This window comes from Microcaecilia unicolor, chromosome 3, assembly GCF_901765095.1.
Source record: "Microcaecilia unicolor chromosome 3, aMicUni1.1, whole genome shotgun sequence".
Classification (NCBI taxonomy): Eukaryota; Metazoa; Chordata; class Amphibia; order Gymnophiona; family Siphonopidae; genus Microcaecilia; species Microcaecilia unicolor.
The window spans coordinates 338,901,900-338,916,395 of record NC_044033.1 but is presented as its reverse complement, the minus strand read 5'-3'; the positions used below and the strand labels follow the sequence as shown (position 1 = coordinate 338,916,395).

At 40.6% G+C, this 14,496-nt stretch overlaps 1 protein-coding gene across 1 annotated transcript in view; it reads right to left on the bottom strand.

Moving 5' to 3' along the window:
* Positions 1-2,594: 2,594 nt before the first annotated feature.
* The window catches only part of AHI1 (Abelson helper integration site 1), a 683,164-nt gene continuing 671,262 nt past the window's right edge, over positions 2,595-14,496 (bottom strand). Inside the window, 1 exon segment of the mRNA XM_030195101.1 lies at positions 2,595-3,223. Coding sequence (XP_030050961.1) covers positions 2,989-3,223 — 235 coding nt within the window. The 3' untranslated portion in view covers positions 2,595-2,988.

Here is a 14,496-nt window from a genome sequence, read left to right as displayed (position 1 = left end):
TCTATCTCATATTTAACGAGTATGTTGAAAGTATGCGATCTAGCTATGTGACAGACATACCATACAGTTGAATTAGAATTCATGGATTGTTAGTCCAGAATGAATGACAATGCCACTGCATAAATGAAACTTCATTTGCTGACTTCATTGAGACAAAGATTTAAATTTACAGAGTTATTTTTGTCTTCAACTCATGTGCAGTGATCCTACTACACTGTAGTAGTTGTGGTTGTTTCTGAGGGAACTTTCACACATCATTGCTTTGCTCTTATTTTCACTTCTTTTTTTTTCTAATTTTTTTGAATGGGATCAATTTTTCTATTGCCAAAAATAAAGTGTTTTCTCAATGGTTAACCCCTTTTGCTTCTTTCCTTTCTATCATGAAGATTTTATCATTGCGTACAAAAAAAATGTGAAGCAAGAAAGCCACAGAGAAGATCTTTTAATAATCAAATGGAAAACATCAAAAACTATTCTTAAATAAGTTATTGAAAATGTTTTCTGAAACAGAATTTCATCTTTTCACACAATTTTTCAAAAACAAACGTGACAGCAAAAGCAAACCAGATAAATATATGCATATAAAAGAAATCAGTCATTTAACATATAAAACATTGCTTCAAAGTGAAGCAGGAAACAACTGGCAATGAGGCTGCCAAAAAGACAAAAATTCTAGGGCCCTGTTTACTAAGAAGCACTGTAGGCATGCTAGCATTTTTAGCGCACGGTAAAACTTAGCGCATGCTAATGCTAGAGACACCTATATTCCTATAGGTGTCTCTAGAGTTAGCGCGTGCTAAACTTTAGCACGCACTAAAAATGCTAACGTACCTTAGTAAACAGGGCCCCTAGTGTCACAGAAGTTTAGTGCATATTTATATATAAACACATTCTTCATTTAGAAATGATATAAAACTTATTTTTCAATACAGAAATATATAAAAGTGCATATTTATTTAAATATCAAAGATTGTGTGCTACATATGAAACACCATAGTTTAAATTTTCAAAGACCTGAGTAGCTGTTAGAACTGTGCAAAGGGACCAGAGAGTCATCTGAGGAGTTTTCTAGTGGGGATGTGAAACTAGTAGATATCCAAAACAGTTGGCCTACTAGAAAGTTACTTTCCAAATGGAGTCGCTAACATAACTGTCAGAAAGGCAAGATGTTTAACTCTTCCACACTTCGCTGCACAGGGAATTTAGGTATTTGGCTAATCATCTCTTTATGGGGGCCCTTTCACTAAGCCGCAGTAGGCTCTATGCACGTGCAGCACACACCAAAATGAAACTACCACTAGGCCAACATGCCCTCCTGGCGGCAATCTCAGATTTGGCGCATGCCCATATTTATTTCCTCCCATGCGCGCCAGTTCCGGAGGTAATCGGCACTTGGCGCGCACCAACTGGTCACCGTGTGTAATGCGTGAGCCTTTACCACTAGATCAATGGGAGGCGTTAAGGGCTCATGCTGATTTCATTTTTACCACAGGCCCTTTTCCCATCCCATTAAAAAAAACCCATTTTTTGTAGATGTGGTAAAACTGTCCTGGCGTGTGCCCAATAGATGCGCCTACACTACCACAGGCAACTTTTTACCGCAGCTTAGTAAAAGGACCCCTATGGGTCCTGTGTTTTGTGAACAAAATCAGGCATGCCTTGACTCCCATTTAGGAGACTTGCTGGTCTATGAAAATTTAATCTAGATTTTTGACACCTTCAATATGAAAAGATAAACATTACATGAGATAATGGAAATACAAAAATATTATGAAATATTTGATCAGTACTTAAATATTGTTTTCTAAAATGACACTAAAATCTTTTAGAATATTTTTCTTTTTGCTACCTTCTATTGCTGCATAATTGTCATTGCGGAATGCTGAGGCAACTGCTTACTTCTTTATACTAAATTTAGTAATAGCACTTCCAGAGGGTGATTTTATAAGGGAGCACCGAGTTTAAGTGCCTATTTAGGCGCTATCTTACAAAGACACATGAGCACCTATGTACCTTTATAAAAAAACACTAGCATGAGGGGCAGAAAGCACGCCTACCTTGCAGGCACAGACATTTACAACTGCCTTATAGCAGGTGTATATGTTCACACCTAGATTATTTAGTAACACGCATATATTAATTTTATATAAGCTATCGGTGGATTTGTGAACTCCAACCCTGTACCCACCTACCAATTTTACTATCATGTCATTGCGTGAACTTTTATGCTGGTTGGATTTTTATAACAGGCTATTTATGTGCATATGTGGCTATACACACGCAAAAATTTATAACATTACAGGGCAATTCTATAACAGAGTGCCTGGTAGGAGACTATTCTTTATAAAGGAACATAGATGCCTACTTTCATTTATAGAACACTAGCCTAACCGGATACAGTATATATGTATCATCTATAGAGCTGATGTGTGCAGATACTCACATTCTGTAAATTATGTGTGTAAGTTTGAACCTCACCCATGGGTATTCCTTCCTCTCATTGCAATTGCATGCTATGTAACTTATGCGGGTATTTACAGAATAGTGCTTAGGCAGAATTTTGTCATTATTGTAAACATAGGCATGTAATTTTCGGTGCAGAAAAACATTCTAATGGATGCAAGGTGCACCAAAATGGGGCAGATTGGTGCAAAAATATACTTACATGCCCAGTTTTAGGATTGCATCTAAGTGTCTTCGAACGTAACTGCAAAGAGGGCATGGCCGTGGAAGGGGCATGGATGGGTCAGGGGCATACCAAAAAATACTGCAGATGTGCGCCCCAGGATTTACACCAGGTTTCAGCTGGTGTCAAGTCCTCATGCCCAAAGTTGGGTGCAGAATTCAGCACCCAACACTATTCTATAGCTCATCCCGGAATGCCCTTACCAGAATAGCACTGGGCACTGATTTCCTCAGGTGCCAAATCTGAGTGCCATTTACTGGATGTAACCCATACTGCTTAGCTGATACTTTGAATAAGAACTACTACCCTTTAGAGCAATCGGGCTCAAATGCATCATTTGTCGTTCCCACGATGGCTGTTTGTCTTGTGATTCTTTTCGACTTCTTTTTAAATTCTGTACCAGGGTTAGGCATTCCAGGTTCATTTTGAAGGCCACCAGCTGGTACTAAATGCTCAAAAGTGTGAAGCGATGCCACTTGTGAACCAGTGTCCATCAATCCCATTTTTGGAATCTTCTTCTTTTTCTTCCGTGCACCCCTAGTGGAGGTAGAAAGGGATATACTAGTATTAGTTGAAACATTCCTTTTTCATGTGTACAATACCTACAAGTCATGACAAAATAGAAATGCCCTTTCCTAGTGAAGCAAAGAAATACGTATTTTCTCCCAAGAAGGAGAACAAGATTAGTTAAAGCCACAATAGTCAAATCTGTGTGCAAGAGAGCTGGACTGTTTCTGCTGTAATGTGTAACTTTCTTATACTAATTATCTGGAGGAGTAGTCTAGTGGTTAGAGCACTGTGCTGACAAGGGAAGCCTGGTTGAAATGCTGCTTCTGCTCTTTGAAGCATCAGGCAAGTCACTTAACCCTCCATTGCCTCAGGTACAAACTTACCACCCTGTTTACTAAGCCGCACTAGTGGCCGCGGTGCACTAATGCTGACACAGCCAATTCATTTTGAATGGGCTGTGTTGGCATTGCCGTGCGTCTTAGTAAACGGGGAGGGGGGGGGGGGTTAGATCCAGGGACAAGGAAAATAACTTCTGTACCCTGTATATAATTCACCTTGGGCGACTACTGAAAAAGGTGTGCGCTAAATCCAAATAAACAGATATCAGTGGAGCTGGCATTGTCTGTTAGGCTATATTAGAAATCTATGTGGGGCAATATTATGGCAAAACCTATGCAAATTTACAGGGCTTCAATTCCTGTTGTCACTGTTTTTAGCCTTCTATATATATATTTTTTTTTATTCATAGTTTTTCTTTGTCCCCTTTTCCATTTCTCAAAACACAGTGGCAATACATTTGAAATATAAACTACTTTAAAGGAGAGAAGTCATTATATCTTGGTTTTCAGGTTCTATGCCATCACAGAAACAGCCATTTTCTTGTCTCTCTGGCTGCTAGCTTTCTTATTGTTTCTGCTTCTGCTCTGAACCTCTTCCAATGTAATGCAACTCTGTTTACTGTGTGATACATGGTGCCAATAGAAATTCTCTGATCTTAGTTTGTACCGACACCTCTTGCTTCAGGGTAAAAAGTCACAGGTCACTGGAAGAGGGTTAGAGTAGACGCTGCACAGAGAGCTGGCAGCCCCAGTGAGAGGCAAAGGGAAAGTGAGGCACCGTGTCTATGACGATGGAAGGAAGAAAGGAGGAAATGGGGGTCTGCAGGGTGTAATGGAGTATTTGGAGTATAACAAGATGGTGAATGAGAGAAAAGACACGATACAGAGGAAACGGTTGGCGTCTCTCTTGGGGGATGGACAGAAGACATTAGCATCTGGGTAATGGTTGGGGGAGAAAGTAATAGGTGGCAGGAAGGAATGGAGAGAAGTAGCTGGTGTCTGTTGAGGAGGCAAAGAGACTGGAAGAGGCTAGTGTTTTTGGAAGGACAGAATAAAGAGGAGACCCTGGAAAAGAGTTGGACTAAAGTTGGCACAGAAAGCTAGTAGCCCTAAGGAAAGCAAGAGGGAAAAGAAAAGACATATTTAAACTACTGTTTCATATTAATCTATGGCAGGGGAGGACCTAGAGAAGGAAATGGTTTCTGCAGAGTGCAAAGGAGGAACATTTGGCGTGAAGCTGCTGAATGGAGGAAAAGAAGTGGGAACACAGAAAAGGCTAGTGAATATCTTGGCAAACAGACAGAAGAGGCTAGTGTCAATGAGATAGGAAGCCGGTGCATCGGGGAAAAGATGTGAGGGTAGAGGAAATGTTTGGTGTATATCTTTGGAGGATGAGAAGAAGCTGGTGTCAATGGAGCAATGAACAGAAAAAGTGACAGGTGGAAAGAATGAATGATGACAAGGGGCTATTGTCTGTTGAGAGGAGATGGCAAGAAGAGGAAGCTAGTGTTTGGGATGGATAGAATAAGAGGAAAACAAATGTGGAGAGAGGAAGCAACTGGAGTCTGCATAGTTAAGAAAATTGCTGAAAAATGTCACTGGGATGCCTAAGATCACTTTAAAATAACTACCGAGATCTCTGGCTAAGAAAGTGGTCACTGTTCAACAATTTCATGATCTCTCCACTACTGAGAAAAATTGCCAAAAATGAGAAGCAGTGTGGGTCTCTTTTCTAGGGCAAGTAACTCACCCTGACTCCTATTAAAATGGTTTTTGACTGTGAGAGGTTGATAAATGTTTTTGGTCTTGTTAGATCTAGGGAGGCTCATTTTCAAGGCACACAGACTTACAAAGATACATAGGTTACTACTTTGTACGTCTATGTGCTTTGAAAATGAGCATCCATGTTTTTTTCTCTTTTATTCCCTAATTGATGTGAAAAGAGATATTATAGCAGTCAAACCAGTGGTTCCCAAACTTTCTTGGGTCACAGCTACACATTTCCTTTCCTTTGCCAATGGTATTGAGTCCTACCTTTGCTGGCGGGGATGCCCAAGCCTCGCCAACTGAACAGGTCCACTGCCTGAGGCCTGAGCTCTAGAGCAAAATCGGAAGCATGCTTCAGCCACTGACACCAGCATTCCCACACATGCCCTCCTTCCTATCCAGCATCTGCCCTCCTTCTCTCTCGCTTTTTAACCAGTGTCTGCCCTCCTTCTTGCCCCCTCCATCCAACTTCTGCCCACCTTCTCTCCCCCTTCCATCCAGCTTCTGACCACCTCTTTTCTCCCTCCATTCAGCCTCTGCCCACCTTCTCTCCCTCTTCAATCTATCTGCCCAACTTCTCTTCCCCCTCCACCCAGCCTCTGTTCACCTACTCTCCTCCCTCCATTCAGCCACTGCCCCCCTGCCCTTCCACCCAGCCTAAGCCACCTGTTTCCCTCCCACAATCCAGCGTCTGCTTCCTCTAACCCCCCTCCCCCCGGCTACTTCTCTAGACCAACAGTAGCGGTGGCAAAACAAGGTACAGCCACCATGAAGCAAGACTCTTCATTCGCGTGGCTGCCAGTGGTGCTCCAGAACAGGAAGTGATGTCCAAGGGGCAGGACCATCAGCTGTGCGCATGGAAAGTCTGGCCCTGCGATGACTGCAGATTGTTTTGTCACTGTTGCTGCTCATCTAGAGCAGCAGCAGCAGCGGCTTGGGTAGCGGCAGGAAGGAGGTGGGAAAAAGATGCCATGGCACACCTACAAATTTGCTATGGTGAACTTGTGTGCCATGGTACAGAGTTTGGGAACCACTGAGTCAAACCATTAGTCTTCTTCCCAGCTGTCATCTTTTATAAGCAAATTATTATTTTTGTGTGTGCACCAAATTAAGATTAGCACTTGCTTAAAATTGTTCACAAAAAAAGCTAAAACAAAAAGCCTGGATTACTAATTTTTTAAAACACCTTTTGTATACTGTTTTCCTGCATAATGTGGATTGTATCTATTTTCATCCCTTAAAATGAAAAGTAAAAAAACAAACAAACAAAAAAACATAGATACTAACAAAAACAAAATGAGAGCAATAGTTCTCAATCTTTCTTCTCTTGCAACGTGTGACACATTGACACTACAGCCTGCAACTGAACAAAGCAAAACTTATTGACCCATATTCAAAGGGACATACATATTGAACAGATATTGTTAAACCTATATGTCCTCTGTCAGTTAATTTTCAGCGGCACTATCCGGATAATGCTGCCAAAAATCAAGCACTATTCTATAAATGGTATTCAGGGCACCACTTAGTGCCAGGATCCGCAACTAAATTTTAGGAGCAAGGATTTACACCAACTGAACCCTGGTGTAAATCCTTGCACCTAAATTAGATGCGGCTCAGGTGTATTCTGTAATAGTGCGTGCAAATTCTTGAAACGCCCATGACCCGCCCATCTCTTTCCCTGGTATGCCCCCTTTTCAGATCCGCAAATAAGAATTTACATGCGCATCTTTATAGAATAGCACCCAGCAAGATGCACATGTAAATTCTAACTGATGCTAATTGGTGCTGATAATTGTTAGCATCCAATTATCAGTGCTAATTGTCTCATTAAGCAATTAAACTGCATGGTCAATTTAGGCACAAACCCATATTTGTGTGTGCAATTTTGAGCGCTATATATAGAATTATAGGGTATGTGTATAGTTAATTGGTTTAATTTAAGCCAGCAAAAAGCTGTCCTAAATTAAACAGCTCAGCTGTACGCTGCCTTATGGCCAACTCCTAAACACATTATTTCACTACCTTGAGATTATCAGATAGTCCAGCTTATTTTCAAAAGAGAAGGCCGGCCATCTTCCGACACAAATCGGGAGATGGCCGGCCATCTCTCAAGGCCGGCGAAATCGGCATAATCGAAAGCTGATTTTGGCTGGCCTCAATTGTAGTCCGTCACGGAGCTGGCCAAACACTAACCCCCTCCCACCCTCAAAAAAACAACTTTAAAAACTTTTTTTGCCAGCCTCTATGCCAGCCTCAAATGTCATACCCAGGTCCATCGCAGCAGTATACAGGTCTCTGGAGCAGTTTTAGTGGGTGCACTGGACTTCAGGCAGGCGGACCAAGGCCCATCCCCCCCTACCTATTACACTTGTGGTGGAAAATGGGAGCCCTTCAAAACCCACCCGAAACCCACTGTACCTACATGTAGGTGCCCCCCTTCACCCCTTAGGGCTATGGTAGTGGTGTACAGTTGTGGGTAGTGGGTTTTGCGGGGCTCAGCACCCAAGGTAAGGGAGCTATGCATCTGGGAGCTTTTTTTTTTTTTTTAATTTTTAGAAGTGCCCTCTAGGGTGCCCGGTTGGTGTCCTGGCATGTCAGGGGAACCAGTGCACTACAAATGCTAGCCCCTCCCGCGACCAAATGCCTTGGATTTGGCCGGGTTTGATGGCCTGCCTCGGTTTCCATTATCGGCGAAAACCTAGGCCGGCCATCTCAAACCCCGCCATCTCTGACATTTGGTCAGCCCCAACCGTATTATCGAAATGAAAGATGGCCGGCCATCTCGTTCGAAAATATGGTTGGCCCCGCCCCTTTGCAGCATCCTCCTTGGAGATGGGCGCCCCCGGTCGAAAATGCCCCTCAGTATCACCTCTAGGCAGTGGTGTGCTGGAAATTTTTAGCAGGCTGTCTCTCCGGGCATAGCCAGCCATACAATTTGGAGGGGGGGCAGGGATGGAAGGGAGGGGGACAACGCATTCCTCACTCTCGCCTCCCCCCCCCCCCCCCACAATGCGGGCACGCTAGGCATATCTTTTTGCTGGCAGGGATGCTGATCATCTTTCTCTTTTGATCTAGGCACAGGAATAAAAAAGATTTTAAATGCTCCCAGTTTTCAACCTAATTTATGTTTAATGTAGTAAATAAGTAAATAAGTAAATAAATAAATAGATAGAAACTCTGAATTTTGAGCACCTGATTCTCATAACATGATGTCTGTTTTAGTGGCCCTTTAACAGGAGAAAAAAAATCTCTGCAAGAATACAATACGTGGTAGAGTGTCCCTATAACCAGCCTCTCCAAATGACACACTAATTATGATTTAAAACAAATTACTACTCTACCTATGAAGTTATTCCATTATTATACTTCCTCTGTGTACATCCGTATGCTGCAGAAGCTGGCATGTTTGAACATATGAAATTAAATAAAAATGCTACCAACATCAAAGAATGACAACGTAGATGCAGCAGCTCAAGGACTGTTTGCTTTCTTTTGCATGTACTGGGATGACGGCTGTGGGGGAGGGGAAAGAGAGACATACCTCCATGGACTCAACTTTTTTGACTTCACACGTCTTTTGTTCTCAATCTATCCTCCATGGGCTGCAGCCCTACACACGCTGCTGCCAGCTTCCTTCCTCTTCCTGGGCCAGTACTGCGGTGGTCTGAAGGAACCACAAGCTGCGCTCACTCACTCTCCTCTAAGACCCTCACTCGGTAGGCAAAAGAAAAAACAGCATGCCGTCTTCCCTCCTCCCTCCCCTCAGGATGTAACTTCGTGTTTTGGAGAGGGAGAAGGAAGGGAGCCGGCAGCAGTGCATGCAGGGCTATGGCCCCACGCATGGTTTCATGCTGTTTTTTATTTTGCTGCTCCAAAGCTTGGAGAGGAGGAGAGCAAGTGAGATGCCCAAGCCACAGGGCAGCTGGATGCCAACGCCACCAGGAGGGGACCTGCATCACCCCAGCCAAAATTCTGGGAGCCGGTTGTTGAAGTTTAACAACTGGCTCCCAAAATTCTTTAAAAAATAACAAATGGCTCTGGTGAGCCGGTGCCTCTAGGTTTCTCTCCTGGTACACTCACATCAGCCTCTCCCCACCTGTCCCATAGAGCTCTTTTGGGATTTACATGTCTTTACATTAAAGCTTAATTTTCAAACAGATCACTAGTCTTCCAATCTTTATAAGTCACTTCTCAAACTGTGTACCTTTTCCGATGTTTCCACTTCGTTTCAGATCTTCGTCTCATCTGCACAAAAGGCAAACATTTCCTTCTAAACCTTTAGCATTATTGCTCATAGACCGTTTTCCACTAGTCAACTTTCTCCCTTCTCAGGACATTCAGTTTACCACTATCCTCCTTTCATAACTTGGTCAACCAATTTCTAATCCAGTTCACTACCTTGAGTGCCACTCCTAGGCCACTCAATTTATTTATGATCCTCCTATAAGGAAAAGTATAAAGAGCTTTGCTATTGACCACATCCAGTTCATGCCCTTGATCAATCTCTCTAGTGACCTAATTAAAAAAATCAATCAGAATAGCAAAACAATTTGCTCACCCATTTATCTATCTAGTTCTTGAGCTCTGGAAGGTATTAACTCATAAAATGAAGTTGACTTCCTTTCTTTCGTCTTTATTGCCTGTCAAGATAATGTGAGCTTTCCTTCAAGTGTTACCACTGTCTTTTATGTATATGTGTGTGTGTGTATACATTGAGTCTGCAAATAGGTGGGGAAATGTGGGATACAAATGCTACATATATATATATATATATATATATCTTTTATTTAAAATATTTATAGCCCATAAATCTCCCAGTTCTAGGTGGGGTAAGAAGCCCGAGAGCAATAACATGCTAAAAAGAAAAGTGTGTCAATTATTCCAAGGTAAACTTTTTCTCTCTCTTGCAGACTTGGGTTGCACCAGTGTTACTGCATACAAATTCTTTTCCTTAGGCAGTGCTTCCCAGCTCTCACCTGGAAGCACACCTAGCCACAGGGCCACTGCCCCTCCCCGCAACTCCAAATACCTTGTCTGGCAGGGATCCCCAGGCCCTGCCAGCAGAAGAAGTCTTCCTCCAGTGCTATCTTCACTCCGCCGCTTTGCCTGCCTTGCCCCTGCTTTTTTTTTGGGGGGGGGGGGGGGCTGGAGTTAATATGGTAAAATGTATTACTCCTATTATGTGTATAAGCTTGTCAATTGTACAAGTTGTGATTTTTAATTTGTTCTGTTGAACTTGTTGTTGTGATAACAAAAAAATATAATTTTAAATAATGTGCAGAACTACCCATGGGATCAGCTTCTTGAAATCATCATTCCCAACACTCTGACAATACCAACCCATCTTCTGATGCCCTAAACATGTCCACTCATTCTGAAGTCCTCTTCCAACATCCTCTTCTTCCTTCTGATCCAGTCCTAGAAAAGGACCCCTTACCCTCTGATCCCACCCCTGACTCTTACCAGGAGACTCTAGTGTCTAGTGAAGGCAGAAACGAGCCCAAGTCATTCTTTCTCCATTGAAGTCCCAGGATCAAAATGGTGCCCGTAACCCCTAGGGGTTGTCTTGCAGTACTACCATTAGAGGTTAGGCTATCATATAAGGACAGCAGTACTTTTTTTTTTTAATTTACAAAAAGGGAAGTTGGCATCTAATTTATGGTATCTTTGAAACCATAACCTATTAGGCAAGGAACCAAAACAGAAATCACTTGATGAACAATAACCCACTACAGAGATGTGAATCCGAAGTTAATCCAGAAATCGACTTCTAGTTTGAGTTGAAACATTGTAGATTACCAACTATTTACACATTATTTAGTTGATAGACCCATTTTGTTAACATAGCTCTTTCTGTCTAGACAATAACACCGACATACATATTTGTTATATATTGTTTCTTTTTTCCTAAAATGTCCACACCATGGGTATGGTTATTTCTGTCTCATCATTGTACCTTATTTTCAATTACACATTTAAAATACTGTTTAACACTATCTTTTTGTGATGAACAACCTGATTATGTTACATCTTTATATATAGCAGAATAATACCAAGGTTCGTTCACATGGCTTTTTACATGTATGTCTAACTCGAGATTTTTTATATATATTTCACTCATTCTTTTATACATATGTTTTAGATTATTAAGCTTTATTATTTATGTTTTTATTGACCTTTGAATTACATTTCTATTTATGTTTTATATTATTAAGCTTAACTACTTATGTTGCTTTTACTTTATCTTTTACTCATATTGCTATTTATGCTTAACACAAGCCTCTGACACAGGCACTATGCGCCAAAACATGGCCCGTCTACATTGGAATATCGATTTTTACAATAAATAGAACTATGTCCCTTTTCTGAAGGCTCCTGGTGCTTTTTGCTATACTTCGGACTTTGTTCTGTACTTTGGACCCTCTCTATACTGGTATCCAGAAGCATCAGGCTGCAACTTGGTGGCCCAATGTCCCCAGGATGATGGAATAACATTGCCTGCAAGGTGGCTCATAAGCAGCATTATTCTTTTTCTATGGGAATTAGCAAATTGCCATACTGAGATACCACAGGTTAGTGACTCCTGTGATAAATCAATGTGCGATAAAAGTCCGTCTTTACTACAACTTGACACTTCCCTGCTCAGTGGCTGGATTTTGCCACTGAGAGGGTAATTCTATAACAGCGCATCTAATATAGGTGCTGGTTATACTGCCTATTTTAAGCCTATTCTATAAAGAAAAGTAGGTGTCTACTACTCTTTATAGAATACTAGTGCAGCTGGCAGAGAATGTGTACACCTAGGTGCAACCAATTACAACAGCCTTGTAGCTGGTGTAAATGCCCACACATAGATGTATGTATGAAAGTATTCCACAATTTATACGTATAGTTGTACGTGTGCTCCACCCTAATTTCACCCATGTGCATGCTCCCTAAAAAAGTACATGCCATCAAAGCATGGAATATAACTTTCCAATACTCAGTATTCTTTAAGAGGCTAATTAACCCATGTTAAAAACTAGAATTCCACCATTTATGTGCATTCCTGCTGCCATAACCTAGGTAGTTCCTTACAGAATTACTCCCTCAATATGTAACTTTTTTGCCTATCTTCACCCGGCCTCACACCATTCTCTTTTCTAAACTTATACTTCAGGCAATGTTGTGACTGAAGGCAGAAGGTTTGCATGACAGTTACACGTGTAAATGGTCCTATCCATGTAAATAGCTATTTTAGCTGCTATTTACATATGTGGGTCCACAGCATTCACAGTTTTGAAGGGGATATGTTGCAGACGTGTTTTGGGCATGCTGCAAAAGTATTCATGTATTTCTGATTTTGCAACGGAATACATCCATAGTTTAAAAAAAAAGTAATTTGCTTGCTTCCTTAATTGGCTCTTCCTGGACATCCAGTTTTGTAAAATCTGGCACTTTCCTGCATTGGTTGTAAAATTGACACTTACACATTCAATGCCCTGAATGGCCGCTGCTTTTTCTTTTGAATGTTTCTTATCAAAATGCATGCTCTAACTGCAAATGCTGACACTTAAATGTGTATTTTCTAATGCCCTATATGCATTTTACAAAAGGAAGACTTTTGTATAATACTTGTGAAACTGTACATGTCTTGACCTGGCCATCCCATTTCCAACCTAGATGAATCTATGTAAAATAGGGCTTAAAATGTCCAAAGCTGTAAGTACATGCTGTACATTAAAAAAAAATAAATAAAAAACACATTTGCAGCTGGTACCACTGCCAACCACAATACCTTCTTTGAATATTTACCACATTGTATTTATGACATTAATACACAGTACAATAAATAGCGACCTTTGTTTTCTTTTTTTTTTCTGAGAATTTGCAAGAATAAAAACAAGATAAAATGGAAAAATGACTCATAATTTCCAGGTAAATATCAGTTTATTTTGGTGGGGAAAAGCCAGGACAGTAAAAGATATTAATATGAAACAGAATAGATCACTCAGGCGCCCTTTTACTAACGCTTAGTGTGCATTAATTCCTGTGCGTTCTGTTTTATACCTATGGGCCACCTGGAACTTAGTGCATACTAATGTCTATTAGTGTGGGCTAAGTTTTTCTCAATTTTTATTTATTTCAATTATTTACCAAGTATTACACTTGAACAGAAAAGGTACATCATCCAGAAATGTACATATGTGAGTAAAAAAAAAAAACAACAAAAAAAAGAGAAACTTTTTTTTTTAGATTTAGTACTCTCAAGTCCTCAAATTCGATCCAAGACTAAATCATTTGGAGGTATACAAATAAAACATTTTAAGGAAAATGAACCTGTCTAATGGAATTTAGAGTTCTTAACATGTTAATATAAACCTTGACACTTTTTACTCCAAAGATCTTTTGGCTGTGATAAATTCTGTTAATTGCAGAGACTCAAAGAACACATATTTGACCGACCAATAACAAACAATACATTTACAGGGATAACGTAGGTAAAAGGTAGCTCCCAGCTGGAGTACCCCTGGTTTTAGCAACAAGAACTGTCTGCGTTTTTTTTTAGTCTCTTTCGAGACATCAGGGAATTGTGGGCTAAGTTTTAATAAAAGGGCCCCTTAAGCAGGGATTTTAAACCACTTACTGTAGACATGTTTGCCAGAAGAAGTGATATAGAAAGTCTAAATAAACTATCATTTTATGAAGTCATTTCTGCGCATACTGTATGTAAACGGCCTATTGTAAAATTCCAGCTGGGGTAAAAGTATTCATGACATGATAGTTCATACTTTGCAGGCAGACATATATAGAGTGGATATTCGGCTGAGCACAAGCAGAACTCCCAAGTACTCACATAGGTTATAAAATATGCTAATCTACATACATACTTTAATAATCTAGGCAAAGGACATTTTTTTAAAAAATTATTTATTTATTCAATTTTGAATTACATTTCCAAAGCAAAGCTTTGACAAGAAATATACAGAAATTAAAGGAAATAAACACGGGAAATTCCCCCCAAAATATATATACATTATCGTAGTCCACAATATCAGGGAGGCTGATATATTAAACCTTATATAGAGGATAAGGATATTTTAACAAGAAACAACATTAAATTATAAAAAGATGGCGTTGAGTAGGTTACATCTTTACCAATAAGAAGTCCTTAAAGATTCCTATGGCGGATTAGGAACTCTTGCATTAAGA